The 22,383-nt window shown below is 35.3% G+C and overlaps 3 protein-coding genes and 1 non-coding gene across 4 annotated transcripts; all 4 read left to right on the top strand.

Annotated features, from left to right (window-relative positions):
- The first annotated feature begins 6,097 nt into the window (after positions 1-6,097).
- On the top strand, positions 6,098-6,977 carry LOC122602213 (NDR1/HIN1-like protein 1). Its single transcript, XM_043774927.1, has one exon. It carries the CDS (start codon positions 6,192-6,194, stop codon positions 6,828-6,830), a length of 639 nt encoding a protein of 212 aa, XP_043630862.1. The 5' UTR covers positions 6,098-6,191; the 3' UTR covers positions 6,831-6,977.
- A 1,531-nt stretch (positions 6,978-8,508) lies between these two features.
- On the top strand, positions 8,509-10,597 carry LOC122601859 (ribosomal protein S3, mitochondrial-like). Its single transcript, XM_043774593.1, has 2 exons — positions 8,509-8,571; positions 8,992-10,597. Exons 1-2 carry the CDS (start codon positions 8,509-8,511, stop codon positions 10,528-10,530), a joined length of 1,602 nt encoding a protein of 533 aa, XP_043630528.1. The 3' UTR covers positions 10,531-10,597.
- Positions 10,598-11,537: 940 nt separating this feature from the next.
- On the top strand, positions 11,538-11,609 carry TRNAE-UUC. The gene has a single exon. It is a non-coding gene; the product is annotated as a tRNA-Glu (tRNA).
- A 4,755-nt stretch (positions 11,610-16,364) lies between these two features.
- Positions 16,365-22,383, top strand: LOC122600218 (pre-mRNA-splicing factor SPF27 homolog). The gene is made up of 7 exons (XM_043772898.1): positions 16,365-16,778; positions 17,755-17,930; positions 18,458-18,541; positions 21,199-21,268; positions 21,352-21,485; positions 21,562-21,615; positions 22,123-22,383. Exons 1-6 carry the CDS (start codon positions 16,542-16,544, stop codon positions 21,608-21,610), a joined length of 750 nt encoding a protein of 249 aa, XP_043628833.1. The 5' UTR covers positions 16,365-16,541; the 3' UTR covers positions 21,611-21,615; positions 22,123-22,383.

Here is a 22,383-nt window from a genome sequence, read left to right as displayed (position 1 = left end):
CAAATTGATGCATACTTTACAGATGCGAGTCCAAAGCAGTGTACAAGTATTAACAAACAAAGCTACGTGTATTTTTCTAATTATTTATGCAAAAGGTTGTCATGGACTCATGGTTTTGGTAAACTGGAAAATCCAAGATTTTTGACAAATTATGCTACATCTTCTGTACTTGTGAACTGGTATGAAGATGATAGTATATGGAGTATTAGTCTAGCTATATATTTATATTTGTCTTTGTAAATATCTAAATAATAGAGGGTGGTTTAGTGAATATTCTGTATCTATTTATACTGATGATTAATGAGATGGCAGATTGATTTTGGCCTCATACTAATTCTATCAGTATATAAATGAAAAAAAACTCCTAAATTTATTTTGTTATTCATCACTTGAAAACAATGCTCAAAATAGACAATATAAAACAAAAAACTGGGTATAACAGATGCAGGCTTAGCTCGAGAAGGAATCGGGCTGGGCTAAAGAACGGGCAGGTCTAAACATGGACTGACTTCATGCCGGCTTTGAACCTTGATTTGAACATCAATTAAACCGCAGTACACCTGATCAGGCCAAATAGGCCTGGTCCTGGGTTTCACCAGGCCAGGCTCTTTTCAGACTGGGTCGGGCCAGGCTGAGGTCCAGTCTTACATTTGCCCATCTCTATCATATCATACCAAAGATGTCATGATCATTTTATGATCACTTTGTACCATAGATGCGAGAGCTTTGTAATTTATGCGCATAAATCATATGTTATATTGTGAGAATACGTCTTTCTCTTATTTTTCTAAGGAAATGCTACTAACAGAAAAAGAACAAGGGTTCATGACATCCGTTACAGAAGTTCGAGGTGTTATTACTTAGTAAATTAGGTTAGTCTTTACTCAAACTTATAATGGTCCATTTGTTCTTGGCAATGGGCAGCACTACAGTTCCCTTGGGCAACGGCATATCAGGATAGGACGTGTACACTCTGACCTTGTTGCATAGCATGTAACTGTCCACAGACTTCTTTATATTAGTCTCCAACGTGTCCTCTATGGCCTTGTCGCCTATGTCAAAATGGATGAGGAGGATTGAGTGATCAGAAGGTGCAATTTGTGTGGCAGCCTCAGATGGCAGAACAGGCAAACAAGATTCACTGGTCACGTCTAAATCACCTGAACCAGAATGAACAAAGCTCATCAGCTTAACGCAAATTGTGTTAGACCAAATCAACACATTTCTAAAATATATAGAGCAGGGGCTTTTGATTCTTTATGTGTAAGCATAGTATCATCATCATCCCTATAAGATAGAGCCATCAAAATGGATGGGTTGGGCAATTTGACGACAATATAACATATCAAAGTGGTGGGCTTATGTAACAGATCAAAACAGGTATGTGGTGTAGTGCTTGCTGAAATACGCTAGTTCGGTCCATATTATTACAAAAAGTATTTGATGACAAGAGTAATTTAATATAATTACGAGTAAAATTCAATAAAACTATATACAAGTTTATTATCCACTCACTTAATTAGCCTTCGTAATACTTGAAAATTTAAGCATGGACTCCATACCTGTGTTGAGATTTGAAGATGAACTACTCGTTGGAGCTTCATGTTTCTCAATCTTCTGTTCGTCAGCATCAGGCACTTCTTTTTCCACTAATTAATACGAGTAGAAGTTATATATAATCAAAATCATAGTCAAAAGGTAAATTGTACCTATTTTGCCGATATTTGATCATATAGAAAACTAATGGTTAACCTTTCAAGATTTTACTATATATATATTTTCCCTATATCAGAAAGTTGCAAAAACTCTTAAAATGTTGATTACACAATATTTCTTGAACAAAAGCAAAAGCAAAAACTCTTGGATGAAAGTACAAGAGGGAACAAAAGGAAGTTGATCAATTAAAAACCCGTGAACTTCACTTTAACGGACTATCAAAGTTCAGTCCACGTGAACTTGACCATCACATTATCAAATCAGAAAAGTTTTCAAGACAGAAACTTAAAAATAAATATCGAGTCCATACCTGTTTTAAGATCTGAACTCTCACTCATGTCTGAAACTTTCAGTTTCTTAGTCTTCTTCATGCCATCAATCGGTACTATTTGAGTCACAAAGTAACAGAAGTTAGATATGATCAATAACTTAGTACTGTAACAGTACTTAAGTGTTGAACAGAACATCAATAATGATTCATTAAATCTGGAACAGTTACATAGAAACTTGATTCACATGGCAATTTGAATGCTTAACACATACAATTAATTAAACGATATAATAACATCTCTACAGATCGATATTGAGTAAAGGATTATTTTTTGCCCTCCTCAGTTGAAAGAGGATGCTTGCTTCCCGAACTTTACTCACAATAATCAGTTTGAAGTATTTTGATTCTAAGTTTTTCATGCACTGCATTTTTTAATTTCAGCATAATCAAGTTTTACATATAAGGATCAAATCTAGTTTACCAAGAGATGATATTACTCGTATATAACAACATGTTGAATGAAATCATCATGTACCTATTTGAACTATAAATCAAGCAGTTTGTATTTATATTTTAGAAAGTCAGCTAATCATTCTCACAAATATTTATAATTTGCTCGTAATGAGACTTGAACCCACAACCTCATAAAGCCAACCTTTAGTAAAAATTACACAACTTAATTATCCCAACGTAAGTTTTTTGTGTGTGTATGCTTTCCGGTTTTCTTCTAACAACCAGCATGAAATTAACCAAGCAAGCAGATCGAACATTTTATCCCAATATTACAATTACACTCACGTACACAAACCGAACAAGTGATAAATTAAATACCTATAAAAATTGAACAGCTTCATACTTAATGATAATAGTATTAATAGTAAGTATGTGTAGGTAGTAGACTAGTAGAGTATGAGATTATGAAGAAAAATACGAGAAAAGGTAAGAAAATGATAGAAAGCAGTTTCAGCTACATCATTTTCAGCAACGTTACGTTTCTTGAAAACAGACGAGGACTCGAAAGTCGACCCATTCACTATAACAGTAGCTCGAAACGACGGGCTATGATCAGGCCCCGCTTTTATCGGTGAATACACCGGTGACTCCCAACCGCTTTTTTGACACAACTCGTTCAACTTACTCTTGAACATTATTGTTGTTTTTGTGACTTGTGTTTTTATGTGTGTTTTGAAATGCAAAATGTAACAATGAAATGGTAGAGTACATAACGGGTTGCATTCCCGCGTGTTGTACTACTAAAAGGACTCGTAACAATAATTTCTCTCTTGTTGAATACTTTCTCATCAAACTTTGATTTTCTTGTGTTGCTTAGGTAGTTAATTGGTCTATTTTGTCTCTTAATCTTATATTTTGCCCTTGGATAATTCAACGAAACTTTTGCTTGTACGGATATTATTTAGTTTTATTTTCTTATTTCTTATTTTTTTTCTTTTTCAAGTTCACCCTAACTCCCTAAGGCAGTAAGGTGTTTAAATAATTATATTCCAATTTTAGACTTTTTATATAAAAAAAATAATAAAAAAATCAGGACGTTTAATTAGACTAATCAACCTTGATGGTGGTTTGTGTTGTCAAAATATGGCTTGAAATTTTGGTATTCTTCAGATAATAAGATTCTTTATTTTTTTTAATCTTTTTTTAAAGATATTTAAGATAACAATCAAGATCAAAGTATCTCTAACGATCTATACTTTTTTTTTCAATATATAAAATATGTAAATCTTCGATCCTGCCTAATGATTAACCGATCCTCACATAAATATTTGTACTCCTTTGTTTGTTTTTGTCTTTCCTTTTAACGTGTTTATTTTAGTATGGTTTTTTGAATATAAACATGTTTTGTGTTTTATTAAATTCCTCTCATTTGCACCTCTTATATATTTCAAAAAGAATAAGAAATTTGCTTATCTGTTTGTTTCCGAACGACACAATTCGTTTATCTTCCAATTGAGAATCTGGTGTGGCATATATCATCAAGATCTCTGGGCTAAAAACCTAAAGTAGCCCGCTTGGTCTAGGCCCAATTAACATCAGATTTGGCCCTGGGAATTAATAATTGATAAATTGTCCCAAAAGATGATAAATATATGTTGATGACACATAACAAAGTTATTTTGTCTCAGTGTACTTTTACACTATGTTCTTGAGTTTTTGTAAAAGAGGGAAATGAAAAAAATCAAAGTGATTTTAAAACAAGTTGGGTTGAGTTTTCTTTAAAATAAGAAAGGAAATGACTTGCAATGATTTGAAAGGAAGTTTTAGTTGTTTTTGTTTAAATAATCTTCCTCCCATTATTAAAGCATCCACAATGGGAATAAGTCTTTGAAAGCCTTTTATTTTGCCACCTAATTAATCCATTAATTTTAAGCTATTAAAAAGCTTTTACTTCAATGAAAAAGCTTTTTATAAGACTAAACAATGAAAAAAGCTTTTGCTCAAAAGGTTGACGATTATCAACCTATCCTCAAAAAAGTCTTTCACTCCAATGGTATCAACCCTTTCCAAAAGCTTTTTTTTTTTTATTTCAAAAAAAGCTTTTCATTAAGTTATCATTAGAAATGCCCTTAGGATGATTTGGAAGGATCAAATCTTATCTCTTCTTATCATATCACTTCTTTCATTTTCTTTAAAAATATACGCAAGAACATAGCATTACCGTTGATTACTTGATTGTTGATTTGCCATGTGTTGAAAAATCTTTAATTTTTTTTTTCAAGACCTATCAATTTCGGCTTACTTATGAACATCTTTGCAAAAACAGCCCTAGACATGGGGAAAGCTAGCCCATCTGGCCTTACATTCGCCCAATATTAATTTTCGAAAAAAAGATCGATAAGCACGGTTTGCGGGGCCTAATTTAACCCAGCTTTTGTGTTTTTTTTTCGGGGTCTTTTTGCTTTAATAAGACCATCTGGGTTTGATTCTGAACCGGTTTGATTTTTATTTTTTATCGTAGCGATCTTTTCACTAACTAGAAAATAAAACTACCTTTTAATAGATGAAAAAATAACTTATAACATGATCACGTGAATTACATTGTAATGTTAATTTTCGGTACCAAAAAAGTACGTCAAAAAGTTTGTTGTATAATGTAATCTATTAAATTTATACAATACATCCATTATGCTATCAGAAGTCGCAATAATATTCTTATTGATAGACTGATATACAGGTCAACTCTTATTTTTTTGATCAAAAGTTCAAAACCCTTTTATGTATTAAATGGTTCTTATGATGATCACTTGTAACGAAAAAGAACAACGGGTGTCACAAATATTTTGCAAGTCCAGGAAAACTTCATTTCTTAGATTGGATTTTGTGAGTATATCAATTAATTCATGTTCCAAAAAACAAAAATATCAATGGTTGATTGGTTGAAACGCCAAATTTCCATGACAAAAATGTTTCATATGTCGAACTACATATATTGACAAGCTTGTACTTACACGTACAGAGCTGGCACAAAGGTAGAGGGTGTTCGGTTTTTTTCAACAAATATACACATAACTTTTTTCAATTGATCCCTTTTAGTCAAACAACCGACTCTAATGCTAGTCGGTAAAAAGATAAAAATGAATAAGGTTTGTGCAAAGCGTACCTCATCCGCAACGCAAGGTTTGCTTCTTTTTCACATGGTGGGTGAATAGATAAAGTTGGTAAAACATATGTAATCATTCACTATATATTCTCCTTTAAGTTACACGAATTCGTTTTCTCATATTTCATCCTTCTCTTTCACATATTCACTCTAAAGTCCCTCCTTCAGTTTCCTTTATGCTACAACCCCTTTTTTATTTTATATATTCTAAGAAAAGATTTCATGTCCCAAATAATTTTTTCCGAATATTCATATCATCAACTCATTATATTATAACGTATTTAATTGCTTGTATATCACCCATTATTTTCATCTTAAATTACAAAAGATACTTTAATAATGTATCATTAATGACCTATTTTGTGCTAAGATACGTATTTCAAATCTTTTTCGATATGTAGGTTATTTAGTTGACATCATTACGTAATGTTTGTTACAATATAACTATATATACTTACACATATACATATATTATTCGCAATACCTCCCAATTAGCTTCACCTTTTCACAAAAAGCTTTCAATTCCAAGAAATTAACCAAGCCGGCCACCATCAACCGTAAGCTTTGGTCCATCTCAACCACGCCATCATGACTGAGAAGAAAGAGGCTCCTGCCATAATCAAAAACGACTTTCATCGAAAACTCTACCTCCATGGCGCATACATTTTTGGTGCACTAGTCGTCGCAATCCTCTTCATAGTCTTTCTCATTTACCTAGTCCTCAAGCCCACAAAGCCACAATTTACTCTTCAAGACATTACTTTAAACGCCTTCAACGTCACAAGTGCCACAACCCTAACATCCAACTTTCAAGTCACCCTATCCTCTCGAAACCCTAATGCACGTGTTGGAATCTACTATGACAAAATCGACATTTATGCCTCTTATCGTCGCCAACAAATCACACTACCAACAATGCTTCCCGCGTCCTACCAAGGACACAAAGACGTGACAATTTGGTCTCCTTATCTTTTTGGCAATGATGTTCCTATGGCACCAGACCTCGCTGTCTCACTAAACGAAGATGAGACAGCCGGGACAGTGCCAATCAATATTAAAGCTATTGGGAGAGTGAGATTTAAAGTGGGGACATACATTTCTCCTAGGTACATGATGAATGTCAATTGTCCGACATATATTACGTTTGGGAGTAATAACAATGGTGGTTATGCCATTAATCCCGCCGTTAAGTATGCGCTGGATGTAGGGTGTACTGTAGAAGTTTAAAGTTAAGTTTTTAACGGCATCGTTAATTAGTTTCCGTCATGCAATTTTTTTTTTTTAGGTTTGTAGTTTTGTGGTAAAAGTATGGATTGGATATCAATATTGAAGATATGTTGGTTGAGTTTCTATTTTTATGTTCACATTCGAATTTTCTATTTTTATCACAAGATCTTTTGATATTTTTTGGTTACATAATACTATAGTTTTCTTGTTATGTTTTAGGCTCGTTTCCTGATGATAATAATATTTGGTAAATTTTTGATGGTTTATACTTTTTGATCAAGTTATTGTTTTATTGCAGGTGGATAATGATATGTAAATAGAAACCGAAATTATTATAGAACTTTATATTGAAGAGAAACAAAACGATTCTAAATTAAGCTCAATCACCTTATATTTGAAGTATTTTGAGACATATGTAGTCTTAAAATATGTACATAATGGTCTTTGTGTTGGATGTAGGTGGGGCTGCAATATGCCCATGTTTCAATGAGCTTTTTCTATTTCAAATGCATATCCCTAAACACAAACCAACTATATTATACATTTGAGATTACTATGAAGCTTTTTTTATTCCCAAATTGATTAGTAAAGTTTAATCTGTGATCACCGGTCAACATCAAGCATATATTATAAAATGATACATATATAATTATACATAATTTCTCAAGTTTCAAGTATTTCTCTATATGAAATCAATATATTTTTATTTTTTAAATATTTTTATTGTCGTATCTTTAATTTGTCGTACCCGTATCCTAAATTATTTAGTTTTGCCAATCCGCATTCCCGTGTTGTTCCCATGCCCCTTTGCCATACTCGTTTCGGTGCTACATAGCATGCAAGTTTTGAATTTGAAGATGTCCAATTGACTCAAATCTTCTTGTGTGTTACTCGACTATCAAATCCGATTGGGCCATTGGGCTGTTAACGTTGTTTCAAAGGAAAAAATTATGAATCTACTGTGTCCAGTCTGGCCCGTTGAAAAACCAGGAACCAGCAGGGCCCAATGATATGCACCAAATTAAATTCTGCGTACAAATTTACAATTATGGTTGATTTGTTTCCATATTTAGACAGTATATTGGACATATATATTTTTAAAACTGATTATATTCATCTTTGATTTGGTAGGTTTCCAAGTTCATTCCATGGAAACTCTTTTTCTAATATATATATAGCTATATACATAGATATACCGTGAAAAAAAAAAAATCATACAAACGCTTTTTCGTCTACTGTGTGTTGAATTCTTTATCTTCCATGTACATAAGGTATATTTAATTACAATTTTATATGTGCATGCATATATGTCGCTGAATTCTTTATACCTTGTTTATGTTGTTGTTCAATCATTATGTTATCAATTGTCGTTTAATCATTACGTATCCATGCATATGTAATTAACGGGTTAGCTTTGTGCGTTAGTTATATGCTGCTTCTTTTCTTCTTTTTTAATTTTACTAATTTAGAAAAGCATGTATGTCTTAAATTTTCCTATTTGCTATATATATGCATGCTTTAATAGTATTGTAGCAAATAATCAAAAAGTTTACTAGCTAGATAGCTATGTACAATAAAAACAAACTAACTGAAGTAATTAGATAAACTTTTAGACACACAAAGATAAACATAATATTTTAGGTCAATTCGTGTATCATATTATCTTTAATCATATACAATGTGGTTACATATGATTTACATACAAACTAGACTTATAACTGCGCAATGCGGTGGCGGTGGGGTAGGTAGTGGTGGCGGCGACGGGTGGCAGAGGTGGTAGCGACAGGCGTCAACGGTAGTGTCGACAGCGGTGGTCGTGACGGTGGTGGTGGCGGCGATGAATGTAAAATTAATTGATGTCAATGGTGGTAGTGTAGTTATTATAAGGGTTGAGGGATCTATATTGTAATTTATTTCATTAAGGGCATTAAAAGTATATTAGGTGGAGATGTTTAAATTAGTGAATAATCGAGAGGTGTTTTAAAGGCTGAAGGTTTATGAAAAAAAATAATCATTTATTTTATTTTATTAGATAGTATAGATATACTTTTTATATCAAAATCCAATAATTGCCTAATATCAATAATAAACTTATATCGTATCATTTAATAAATTGATGTTTTTTGTTTTGTTATAATTCGTTTATTCATATCATAAAAAGCTATTGTTTAAATTATATCACTTTCCCAAAAGAACATTCATTCATTTCTTTCTTCCCCGTCGACCACGACGACAGAAACGACGCGAAAAATCCAGACCCGGAAAGGGGAAGGGCCAGTGGTGGGCATTTGGTAAAGTCGGGCCGATCGGGTGTCTTCATTCAAGCGACGGTACAGAAGAAGAACGAAACGAAGTGAGAGGCCGGGGGGCAGGGAAAAGAGTCGAGTCGATCAGGCTCGACGACCGGGAGAAGCAAAACGAAATCAGGATTTGGCCGAAAAAGAAGCAACGCTATGGATACCATGACCGATCACCATCGATAAAGAAGAATCTTTCTAAATCACTTCGGGTCAGCGGGGCCTTCAAGCATCCGAAATATGCCGGGCTTGTAAATGACATAGCCCTCCTAAATGACGGCTCCTTCAGAAAAACGAAGTTATTCAAGTTCTTTTTCTCAAAGAAGTCCCCCTCCGACAGCCCGACGAGTCATCCGCTTAAAAGGACCCTCCCTGCGGTGCGCCCTTCCTTGAATTATTCGGTCATGCAATACTTATTGAAGACAAAGAACCAAATGCATTTCGACCCCGTCGTAGTTCTCAATCATTTCGTGGAACCGGGCGTGGTTGAACCATCTACCATGGGGGGAGCTAATGCACGGGGAAGAAGCTTAGATAAGAGAATACGTTTCGCTTTTTTTGTCGAAAGCTCGACCAGCGAGAAAAAGTTTTTGGCCGAAGACAAAAAGTTGACCCACTTCATTCGCTGGTCGAATCATCCTCGCTTCGCGGGAACAACAAAAACCACCATCTCGCTCTTTCCTTTCTTCGGTGCTACCTTTTTCTTTCCAAGGGACGGGGTTGGGGTGTATAAGAACGAGTATGCCCGGAAACAACTTGAGCATGCCCGGAAACAGCTTGAGTATGCCCGGGAACAACTCCTAAGAAAATTCAGGAAAAAATGTTGGAACCTCATGTGTAAGGATAAGGTAATGGGATTGATAGATAAATTCATCGACCTAGGTGGGATAGGAGAATTGATAAAGGGAATAGAGATGATGATAGAGATCATACTGAGAAACAGAAGAATTCCGTACGGATACAACTTTTATTTGAACGAAGTGAAAAAAATGCGATCTTTGTTGTCTAATAGAACAAAGACTAATACCTTAATTGAGTCGGTCAAGATCAAATCTGTTTATCAAAGTGCTTCTCCGATTGCTCAAGATATCTCTTTTCAACCGAGGAACAAAACAAGATCATTTCGCTCCATTTTTAGTCAAATAGTGAAGGATATTCGATTAGTAATGAAAAAAGGGGTGGAGGGGATCCGTATATGTTGTTCAGGTCGATTAGAAGGTGCAGAAATAGCTAGAACTGAATGCAGAAAGTATGGAAAAACATCTAGTAATGTATTTAACCAGAAAATAGATTATGCTCCTGCGGAAGTATCTACTCGTTACGGAATCTCAGGTGTCAAAGTGTGGATTTCATATAGTCAAAAAGAAAGGGGACGTGCTATATCCGAAACGTACGAAATATAGTCAATATCGTAAAGGCGGATGTAGTAGGGGTTGCAAACCGGACGGTACACGACTTGGTTTTGGAAGATATGGCACTAAAAGTTGTAGAGCGATACGCTCTAAAAAAAGTGAAGGATAAGCAACCGTTCTAGAAGCGGTAGCTTCCCGCCTCCTTCATTCCTACTGCCTCCTTCGGTGAGAAGTTCCCTTCCTTTTTTTTTCTAAAAAAAAAAAGAACTGATTGGTCTGCTCAGCAAACGTACAAAGTGGACCGCTGTTTGGCTGACCCCCTTCTTCCCATTCGGGTTGACCCAGAAGTACAGTAAGAAGGAATGGAACCGCTTGAGAGTCGTCTGAAGTTTGGGTAAAGACGACTGACTTTGGAAACGGAACACGAACCAATTTAAGCTATTCCGGCTTCTTATTAAGCGTAGCGAAATCAAGGTTTATGAGAAAGTCAGCGAAGTTTCTATGATGTTCTACCTTTGCGTAGTCTCGGTCCACAGTGACAGTGGAAGGCTCCGCGCCTGAGCCTCGTTAGACTCAGCAGAAGTGTAAGGTGTAAGTGAAGAGAATAGAAGAGATGAAGTCCGCCCCTTAGCCTAGTCTATATCCACAGCTGACGCAACTCCGTACCGACGTCTCACTACTACTTAATTAATTAACGGCTAAACTTTTTCATAACCTGAGCTTTCCTTAACCAGTTGACCTTACTTCGTAACCTTAGCCTCCCTTTCTTTATAGTTCGACTAAGTGACTTCGTAACCGAAACCTACTTTTTTTCTTACTGTAGCAAAGGCCTTCGCCACTTCAAACGGGCGCTTCGCCCCTCTTTTTTTATTAGAAAGAGCGGGGCCTTACTTATTCAGGGGGGTGGGGGAACCCGTAGGAAGGGGGGACGAACCGCCGAATTTACATCTGAAATCGCCAACATGAACACAAACGAAATCTTTAATTTCGTATAGAAAGAAAACGAACCACTTCTATTCTCGGAGCCCACGGAGCGGTATATGAAGAATGGCTTTTTGGTCCCTTTCGTCCAGTGGTTAGGACATCGTCTTTTCATGTCGAAGACACGGGTTCGATTCCCGTAAGGGATAGGTACTCATTCCCGGCCGCTTTCAGTTAGTGTTCATTGCTGAGTGATCGCTCGCTATCTGGCTGGAAAAGGTGGTCCGGAAGCTTCCTCTCTCCCAGCAAGCAAGATGAGATCACCAATAGTGCACCGAAATGGCGCCGGAGAGCCGGTAACCTCGTTCGCCTAAGATCGAATCATCTGTGATTGAGACTACAAACTCTGTAAGGCTAGCTATATGCTTAACACATGCATTTCGAAAGGTCTGAGACCAGAGTCTATCTGGGTGATGACTTCGGAAGATTCACTTTTTTAAGGGATAAATTGTCTGTTACCTTTCTGTATCTACTCAATTAGACTCAGACAGAATAAAGAGTCACTTCGTCCCTCTCCCTTCGGTAAAGACTTAGTAAGCACAAAAGAGAGAAGAAAGGGATCTAAGACAGAAGCCTACAAGGAAAAGTCCCAAACAAATAGGTGCCAAAGCAAGACTAGAGGAAGACTCTTTCACTGTATGAATGATTGCCTCAACGCAACTCAAGAGGGGAAGAGAGGTTGAAAGCTTGAAACAAAGAAAGGGAAATGATAGTTTAAGATTTACCGTAGGAGATATTTCATTCTTAGTGTCAGGGAATTTACTTCCATCCGATTAAAAGAAAGGCTTTAAGGAGTCACTTTCATACAATCTTAATTTGGAGAGTTTTCTTCTACACGGAAACGAAGATCTTCGAGAACTAATATTAGACCGGGAATAAAAAAGGGAAAAAAAGTAAAGTCTAAGCGCATATGGCACGAAAAGGAAATCCGATTTCGGTAAGACTTGATCTGAATCGTAGTTCAGATTCAAGTTGGTTCAGTGAGGGCGACCGCGAAAGTCACCGAAGGGGTCAGTCTTTTCCTTCACCCCAGATTAAAAAAAAAAAGGCGGGGAAGGGCGTTGCAGATGTCCGGGACGGACACGACTTCTTCTAACGCTAGAAGACCACTGGAAGACACCCGGGACCAGAGCATGTCGTGAAAGAAGCACACTGGGCGGGCGTGCTTCGACCGTGTCTCCGGGGCACAGTTGAATGTAGATATCATGAACGCGAGGTGCAGGATACCAGGCCGAGAAAGCCGGGCAACCACTCCCCTATGCGCCAATCGCTAGTGCAGCCAGGGCCCCGGCGCCCAGCTCCGCTGGAGAGGCCTCGCCTGATCTGAGAAGTGCTAATTCGGTTCGGATAGACTTCATTCAAGAACGCCGCCGCCCCTGGAATCAATAAGAAAACAAGTGCTAAGTTTCAGATCAGTGAATAAACCGAAACGAAAGAAGAGACCTTTCTCGCTCGGCGCCTAAAGCGCACTATGCTCCGCTTCAACAAATGAGAGTTTTCGGTGGAACCGGTGAACCACGCGAGCCGGTTAAATGCGTGGGACAGAGGGCTCGTAGTACCTGCTACCGCAGCTATGCGGTGGAAGGGAAGGAGCCTAAATCGACCTTTTTTCTTTTAAAAAATAAAAAAAGCAGTACAAGGAGATTATACTCTCGGATGAGACTAAGTAGCTACCGACCGTTCCGACGCGCCCTTGACCTATCTTGATTAAGATCGAAACCTATCTAATTGAAAGTGGGGTCGACTAAATATGGAAATTTAACAGAATCTCAATCATTTGTTTTTGCTAGGAGGATCGATCGAGAAGCTTAATTAGTTTTAGAATCATCAAAAGCTATATATATATATATATATATAATATATATCCGAAACTTTATCGTATTATTCGATTGATTCAACAGCTATTACTAACGGAACAGGAATGAGCGGCCAGCAGGTGGGTGCCTGCAATAAAGATGAACCGTCATCACAATATTCCTCTCCTCTTGATGTTGTCTTCTCCCCCAGACAAGAGTAAGTATATATACATGTAGGAAAATGATTGATATGCCTAAATAATAGGCCTAAAGGTGCCTAAAAATTTAGTGATGACAAATGACTTGTTGAAGGTAGAAATTAGGAAAGAGAATGAGTGACATCAATGTGTCATCCATTGAATGTTTTGGGCATAATGATACTGTTAGGCCTATATATTATTTTATTTTAACCAGAATTGAACCTGTATATAGATTAATCTGCAAGCATGTTTTGACGTTTCAGGCGGTTTCTCATCTACTTTGGTTCTTTGTACGTCTTGGGTGGTTTCTTGATGGCTCTAGTATATCTACTTAGTGTTGAAATCACTACGGACAATGGAAAACTTCGTCTTACTAAAAATGACGATTTTTGTGTGATGGCTGCAACATATATGGTAACGCTCACCCCAATGATTATGATTTCTACAAGCCACTACATGCTGCTGCAAATTTCATATATGGAGAGACGGAAGAATCTGATGAACATCTACACCGTCTTAAAAAAAAATGGTGGCTATTTGACATTAATTCTCGTCTCTTGGTCTCCCGTAGTGGTGGTATATGTTCCTCAGCCGCTTCTCTGCTTGGTCGCATGTGTCTTCTATGTGATGGCATTTGCACCTTTTTTTGTTTGGAAAGAATTGTTTTCATATATCCAGTCTTATCATCAACAACAAGCGGAAGCAGAAGCAGACCACGACGTTTTCGTTAAGAAGATACATTATTACGCTGGATCACTTGGTTTACCCCTCTTGGTTGGGACCCTATCTCACCTTTCTTCTTTTTTCATCTCTACTGATGATCTTGATGATGTCGGGCCCCCCAGGATGAGGTTCAATTTCATTGCGGTACGAGTTACCCGAGCATTCTCTAGCTTCATATTGTTATACATTATATTTTATGAATTATTACCTAGCTACATGATGTCTTCAACGCAAAAAGAGGATGATCCGATCCAACAAGACGACAACCTGATCCAAGAGCAACAAGCTACTAGGATCGATTAATATATTTGGAGTTGGAGTGGTGGTGGTGTTATTTGTACTAAATTAAGTAGCTAGTTATAAACATATTCGAGTTATTGTTGATTTCCATCGGTAGTTGAAGTTTTAATTACTTACTCTGGTCTCTGGATATATATATACTTTTTTTAAGTTACTTTTTTTTAATAGAGTAATAATAATTAGCTCTTCTTTTCTTTTCTTTTCTTTTTTTCCCTAAAACCTTTTGTACGTTTTATTCAAACAATTATATGCTTATCGTGATTTTTGAATTTTCAATTCACATGCATACTACATATTTCTTGCATTATCACTATAAGAACAAGTATAACGACCTCTTTATAGAGTATGTTTCCGCTTAATTATGGCATAACATTGCTTGACATGAGATACAAATATAACATGTCAGTGTAATTTGTTAAAATTAGTACGAGTAATATCTAAAGGTTAGCAAACTATGTTTTACACTTTTACTTGATAAATATTTTTTTAACTTTTAATGTATATCTCTCGATATGTCAACTCTATTGTCATATTTTTGTATTTGGATAAATTCTACATCGTGAAAATTTGAGTCGTTGATGTAATAGTAACCAGGTATTGACACTTTTGGGACATGTCGTTGTTTGAATAAGTCTTGTACACAATTTTCTTTAAATTTTTTTTATATGTACTAAAAACAACTATTGTAATAGCTTATTACCAAATAATAAGACTTAGTTCTATTAAATTAAAATTTTGCATTAAAAATAAAATTTATGGACCCACACAATAATTATTATATATATTTTTATAAGAAATTCTTACTAATTTATATCATTAATTTATTTACACTTGAAACATAATTTTTTCAACTCAAAATGTTATTTTTATTTTTAATTTTTCACTTTTTAGTTAATTAAAAATTATCTAAATAATTATTAGTAACTCTTTTTTTCATTCATAAATTAGAACTATCTCTTAACTTACATTTGCAACCAGCTATAAAACATCCATGTATTTGATATTAGGATAAATTTAGTATACATTATTGATGATGTCATATTTATATTTGCAATTTTATTCTTAACTACAAATAATTAGATAATAACTAAATATTATATAAGACTTTGTATAACTAAATTTTTATGATACTCATCTACATATTGAACATTTTTATTATTTAAATGAATTATGGACCTACACAAATTTTATTATTTTATATATTGAACATTTTTTTAAATGATTTTTAAAATAGTTTTAAATTGATTTAAGTTAATATTAATTGTTTAAATTTTGAACTATTATGTTATTTTTTTTAAAAGATTATCTATATCTATATCTATACTATATTATAAAAGCAGATTTTCTCTAGATTTTCAACATTGAACTTGAAATTTTCAATATTGATTTTAAGTACTTTCCCAAAATGCCTCTGTCTATTATATATTTATCTAAAATAACTATAATACCCTTTCTCTCTCCTCAAATCTCAACTAATCATTTTTTTTCTCTCTCCTCCATAAATCATTTATTCCTCCAATTCATTCAAAATCGTTTATCTCAAAAACCGTACATCGATAAATTATAAAAATTGTATGGGTGTTCTTAAAATTTCATGCTCTTTCATTAGAGATGTCATTCGATATACTTTCGACAAAGTTTTAAATATGAGGGCGGAGCCCGTACGGCTAAGACATTTGACTATCATACTCTATGACATATCAACTCCTATAACCTATCATACTCTATGACCTAGGTATCACCCCACCATTTCACCGCCACAGCGCGCGGGTACTTGCTCTCGTATTTAAAATTAGAATTTTTTTTAAAACTCAATCCGATTATTCACCGATTCATTCTCGAATTTCTAAAATATTCTGACTCTTCTCTTCGTCAATCCGATCTTAAGACCCGGTTACAACATTGGGTGTAGGTTTTGATATTGAAAAACCTATAGGTTGTTGCCCACAAAGGCCAATATATCAAAAAGCCTACACTTCACTCTCTTTTTCTTTAATACGTTTCCGAGTTAATACATACATTATAAAAGCGACTTCCAAAATCCTTCTCCGATTCCGAAACAATGGCAAACGACAACGGGAACGCGCCACTGCTATTAGAAGCGCCACCATCTTCCCGGCCATCATGGTCCAGCAGCGCCGCCCAAATCGACGCATTGCCTTACATCGATGACGAATACGGCGACCCTAAAGTCAAAGCTGAAGTTGACCGTTTAATTGAAGAAGAAATGCGTCGCAGTTCCAAACGTCCTTCTGATTATCTTAAAGACCTTCCTCCTGTTGCCAAATTCAACTTTGAGGTCACTTTTCTTAATTTCTAGGGTTTTCAGTTAATTAATTATTTATGTGCTTCTGTTTTTGCACTCTGTTAAGCTAGGGCGTTAGACTCCTGATATTTTATAAACTACTTTTGTGTGCATATATGTATGTGTGTGTGTGTGTGTATGCTTGTTTTTGAATCCCATTCAGAAATCTATTGAGACAAGTGTTAAGCAAATAAGATAAAAAAAAAGTTCGTATAATCCCTAGTATAGTCGACTATTGGTATGTAAATTATGTAATCGATAAGGCCGTATTTCATCAGCTGGCTTTAGGTCCTGAATTCGGTTAATGCCCCCGTGTTTTTGTAAGTGTATATATGTGTGTCTAATTTGGTTAAACTAATTTATACACCATAACCACTGAGTTAATATGTGTGTGTAGTGTGCTTTCCTCACAAGGTGTCTTAGTGGTTAGGTATCCCTTTTTCCGCTCAAGAGGTCTCAATTTCGAAACCTCTATAGGTAAGCGTTTTGGGGTTGGCCATGGAAATGGTTGGAAAACGTCACGGGGATACCTCAGTTAGTTCGTGTACATATAAGAGCATCCACAATGATAATAAGTCTTAATGACTTATTTTTTTTGCCACATAATTGTTCCATTACCTTTAACCTAATTGAAAAGCTATTACTTCAATGATAAAGCATTTTCTATATCTTTTTTACGACTAAAATAGGAAAAAGCTTTTGCTCAAAAGGTTGAGGTTTCTCAACCTATTGATCAAATAAGTCATTTAACTCAATGGTATCAACGTTTTGTAAAGACGTTTTCTCCAAAATATGTCTTCCATCAACCACCATTGGAGATGTCCCAAGTAAAAAAGATTCATTATCCCCTGGCAACATGAACATGGAAATCCTCCTACATTTACCCATATTTTCTGCTTTATATCTGTATCTTGTGATGTATTTGGTGTTTTTTGTTGTATGTATGTATAATGTATAATTATGTGTACAGAATTATCCAATGCTTGGTAGGGAGTATGAAAGGGTGAGAGCTGGGAAACCTATGGTGCCTTTAGATATGTCAAGATACGGGCTCGATGTTCCATCTGCGAATAAACGGAATGACGAAACTGCTTGGAAGCAGGCACTTCAGAAATCTCAACGTTTATTGCAGCATCAAGTTATCAGGTTTTCTTAGTTGTATCTTTGACTTTTGAAAATGTTTTTTGTTGTATTTTAGTGTCTCAAGATTAATAGATCTAAATTCTACAAGTTACAGATTACAATAGCTCATACAAATGAGTTTTTTCATATCCATATAACTTTTAAGTCGATGGAAGATAGTTAAGGACTCGTATTGTGATCCTTTTATATTGAATGTAGCTTGCGATGAACTGTGTTAGCATGACTTCTGCATATAATATAGATATGACTAGTAGTGACTTCAATATAAACTATGCTAAACTCATTAATACATATACTTCCTATACAATGATGCATTTATCATCTGTATCAGTGTGTTCTTTCTCTGATATACTAAGGTATAATCTGTATTTGATTCAATGAGGTATTAGAGTGATGTTTATCAGACTGCATCAGCGCATGTTAATATTGAAAGTGGTTTTACAAAGGCTGTGTTTCCATCTAGTTGTTGACGATTCTTTAGTTTTCGCATCTTGATCTAGTGTTTGTACCATTCTCTGTGTAATATCTAGGCTGGAAAATTTGGATCTGATGTCGAAATATGGGGCTGATGTATGGAAACAACACAATCAAAGACTAGAAGCATTCTTATCAAGGTGAGTGTAGTTAACCTCCCTTCTCTTTGATATCATTTGGATATGTTTCTATGTATGTGGAAATGTTTTTTGTCATCTTTATCTGATGTCTATCGTGGGTTTTATTTCTAGTTAACTCTTATTGTAGTATGTAAACTTAAAATATATATATACATCTGCATCAAAGTTTAACATGGCGAAATAGTAACGCTCAACAAAGTCCAATAGGATTGACGGTTTTTTGCTTTTTAGTTTTAATTTTGATTTTCCGTTTCCCTAACAATAGATGCAACTTTGTTATCATTATTTTGGATGTTGTATTTAACCAGGACAACTAACTAATAGGTTGTGAAAGTCCTTTGTTTCTATCTTATGTGATTTTAGTAAAGCACAATATGCTACTCTATATCAGAATGTCAATGTCCTAATTAGAATTTAGAAAAGTCTTGATACATTGTAAATTTATTCGTCTTGATTTTGTAGCATTTCTCCTTATTATTCTAACTGTCATACAATTTATAGTCAAGTTCTTTTAGCATGTTAATATGCAAAGCTGTAATTTGAAAGTTAGAATAATGGTTGGTGACATGCATGCACTACCAACCCGTGAATATCGTTATTTGCCAGATTAACTTAGTGTAGAGGTACAGTCATACAATTTATAGTCAAGTTCTTTTAGCATTTTTATATGCAAAGCTGTAGTTTGAAGGTTAGAATAATGGTTGGTGACATGTATGCACTACCAACCCCTTGATATCGTTATTTGCCAGGATGACTAACTTAGTGTAGAGTTACTTCCTTTAATGAACTATTTATTTATCCTTATACTACCATGTTATGTGTGTTATTATGAAAGCTGACGTAACCTTTACCAAAGAGGGACCTTGTGTTCACTTTCTTTTGTGGGAACCTGTGGACCCTTAGGTGGAAGACTAAGTGGTTCATTTAACTAAATAGAGGTGACTTTTTAGGTTGTGTTTAACATTTAAGTACAATAAAAGTAGATATTTTTCTTTTATATGGTTACATGTCTGAATAACAAGTTCTATTGTTGATCTATCAGAATTAGTTATGAAAAGTTGGTTTCTATAATAGTGAGCTGTGAAAATTGGTTTTGGTTTGTATCTGTTCTCTATGATAAGTTACTAACCAAAGCTTGGTAAGGGCTACTTAACTTCAGATTTTCTAAATAAGAGGCAATGGAAATGCTTTATGACACAGAGGTCTCTAAGCGTCTTTAAAGTAGGAATTCTTTAGAACATCTATATTTAGGTACCATTTAGAGCCTTAGAGGATAGACCAGTTATAGCCTATCTCTGGAAATGCTTTATGACACAGAGGTCTCTAAGCGTTTTAAGTAGGAATTCTTTAGAACAACTTTTTTTAAGTACCATCCAGAGGATAGATTAGTTATAGCTTATCTATTGTAAGACAGTGAAAGATACTTGCCTAATCAAACTAATTACCGCCTATCGTGTGTGAGTGTGCAATTAGAACTTAGACGTGGGTGAATTCCACCTAAACCCAAGCCCTGTCATGGGCTACATTGTGGTCACATGGTCAGACTAGGTCAATGTTTGGTTCAACCCCTGCTAAGGAGCAGCCTCGGTCCAGCCTTTCTCAATAAAGCTCTGTCAATGCCAGTTATTTGTAGGATTTAAGTTGTATTTATATTTAGATGCGAGATGCATGTGTGTATTTAACCTGTATACCAATTTGTATGAATTAATAAATCCACTCTATCCCAACTTAAGTTTAGCTGCAAGCCAAGTTCTTGAATCAGCAAAATATAAACTATTGATGATTAGGATCAATGTTCATATGCCATATCTTTAGGTTGCAAAATTGAATTTACGGTTACTTTTCAAGGAGAAAAAAAATGATGCGTTGTAATCAACTGGAGTTGAAGCTTAGAGTTATCTAACTAGATAAATAAGACAGCCATGTCCATTTTATATGCATGATACATCATTTTCTGCATAAGTGATCCAAGCAGTTATATATTTCCGACTGAAATTGTCCATTGGTAGAGGAAAAAGTGAAAAACGAAGATAGATAATCTCTTCCGTACTCTAGTATCACTAATATGTTTGAAGGCTACTTCTGCTTAAGATATAATGCATATGTTATAGATAATCTGTGGATTAAGTTATTGTATAGAACTTATAAAACCAATTGTTGTCAACTATTCTCTATGTTCATAAAGAAAAAAGTTGGTCAGAAGAGACTGGTCTGGAGTCGAGCCGAGAGACACCAGCAGGCCTAAAACTCCCTGAAAAAACTAATTAAAACTCGTTGAAAAAGTGATGCATTTTGGTTTCTAAAGTTTGTCAATCTAACTAGATCAATACATAAACTATTGCAATACATGAAGATGAACAAATAGCCTTTTTTTCTCTGTTTTATTCCCTAAATCATGTACAGTTTTAGTCCAACTGTTTGTGAAATTTAAGTGGTTGTTGTGTGCTGAATTGGGAGATTTTGACAATTCACCAATTCTCTTTCCAAAAAAATTGTGTTAACTAGAGGCTAATATACATAGTTCAATGATGTATAATTTTTTCAAGGTCTATTGGTTATTTATGACAGTCAACAGTATGATGCCATGACACTTGGAAAATCTCTTGGTTCTACCTTTTTTTTTATTATACTCAGGTGTTTTGTTCATGTTTTGACAGAATGCAAGCACAAGCAGCCGAGTTAAATGAAAAGATAGAAATTGTTAACCGGGAACGTAAATATCATCAGGTATATTATCTGGTGTGTCTAGCAAATCATCTGATAATAGACTTGTAAAAATAGTTTCACATGCGTTTTCTGCTTCTGAACAGCAAAACACAGCATACGAGTTAAATGCTTTATCTGCACAATGGAAGGAACTTTGCCAGAAGAACATAGCAATTGAAGCTGCATGTGTCCAGATTGAAAGCTATCTTGAACAATTAAAAGCAGAAGCTGTTGAGAGGTATCAAGTTGTCACTCCACAGTTTATCAAGTTTTGGTTACCAGTTGGAACACTAACCATCTATTTTTTACTGTAGTGGCTGGAATCTCGATATTAATATGGAGAATGGTTCTTCGTTGCCTTGAGTAAGGTATGATCTCAGTTAGCTCTGGTATAAGTATTGGTAACTAGATGAAACATACAAGATAGACGAAAATAACTAAAACACAATAACACAAAGCCTTTGGAATGCAGGGCTGTTGCATACAAAAAACTGGTATACGTACTCCGGACAAATGCCATTGCACTTGCATCTGTAAAATTTATCAGAAATTGAATGTTTGCACAATGCATTTTTTTTCCTTGTCCCATAATATATGTATTTTTGTCAGAATGATATTATATTCATAATGAATCATCCATGGATTTGGTAGTTCTCCATGGACTTCTCTCTTTAGCCCTTTGTATATGTTCATAAATGGGTGTGCACCTCCAGATGGGCGGGGGCCGGCCTCCCACTCTCTTATCTTATGCAGCATTTATTAGCTTAGCTGGGTTGGGCGGATCGTGCAATAAGCCTCTCTCGATCCTGATTCATTATGAACATCGTATTCTTCTTGATGCCATATAAATGCTTCTGGTTAAATGTTTTTCACAGGGTCATGGAGCATGTTGGATGGAAAAGACAATGAACCAGGCCTATGTTTTTGGCAGACTTTGAATTGGGCCGCGTAATATCCCAATAGCTCTTTAGATGTTTGCTCAAAGTCCATCGGCTGTATGTGTAGTAATGCAATTGTAACTTCAATGTTTTCTTCCATGATTTTGTATTAGATGATGATTGACTGCTATGAACAATGTAGCCGGACTTTCTTTTGTAAGTTTATTCTACAAAAAGTAAAATCACTAGAGTTTGGTA

The sequence above is a fragment of the Erigeron canadensis genome, chromosome 5 (genome assembly GCF_010389155.1).
Source record: "Erigeron canadensis isolate Cc75 chromosome 5, C_canadensis_v1, whole genome shotgun sequence".
NCBI lineage: Eukaryota > Viridiplantae > Streptophyta > Magnoliopsida > Asterales > Asteraceae > Erigeron > Erigeron canadensis.
Note: the sequence above shows the minus strand (reverse complement) of the source record. Positions and strands in the feature narration are given on the sequence as shown.

Coding starts and splice junctions, on each gene's coding strand:
- LOC122601859 (XM_043774593.1), top strand. CDS start 8,509: ATGTGGTTACATATGATTTACATACAAACTAGACTTATAACTGCGCAA. Junction 8,572..8,991: donor CGCAATGCGGTGGCGGTGGG/GTAGGTAGTGGT, acceptor TATCATAAAAAG/CTATTGTTTAAATTATATCA.
- LOC122602213 (XM_043774927.1), top strand. CDS start 6,192: ATGACTGAGAAGAAAGAGGCTCCTGCCATAATCAAAAACGACTTTCAT.
- LOC122600218 (XM_043772898.1), top strand. CDS start 16,542: ATGGCAAACGACAACGGGAACGCGCCACTGCTATTAGAAGCGCCACCA. Junction 17,931..18,457: donor TTGCAGCATCAAGTTATCAG/GTTTTCTTAGTT, acceptor TGTAATATCTAG/GCTGGAAAATTTGGATCTGA. Junction 21,486..21,561: donor AAAGCAGAAGCTGTTGAGAG/GTATCAAGTTGT, acceptor TTTTTACTGTAG/TGGCTGGAATCTCGATATTA.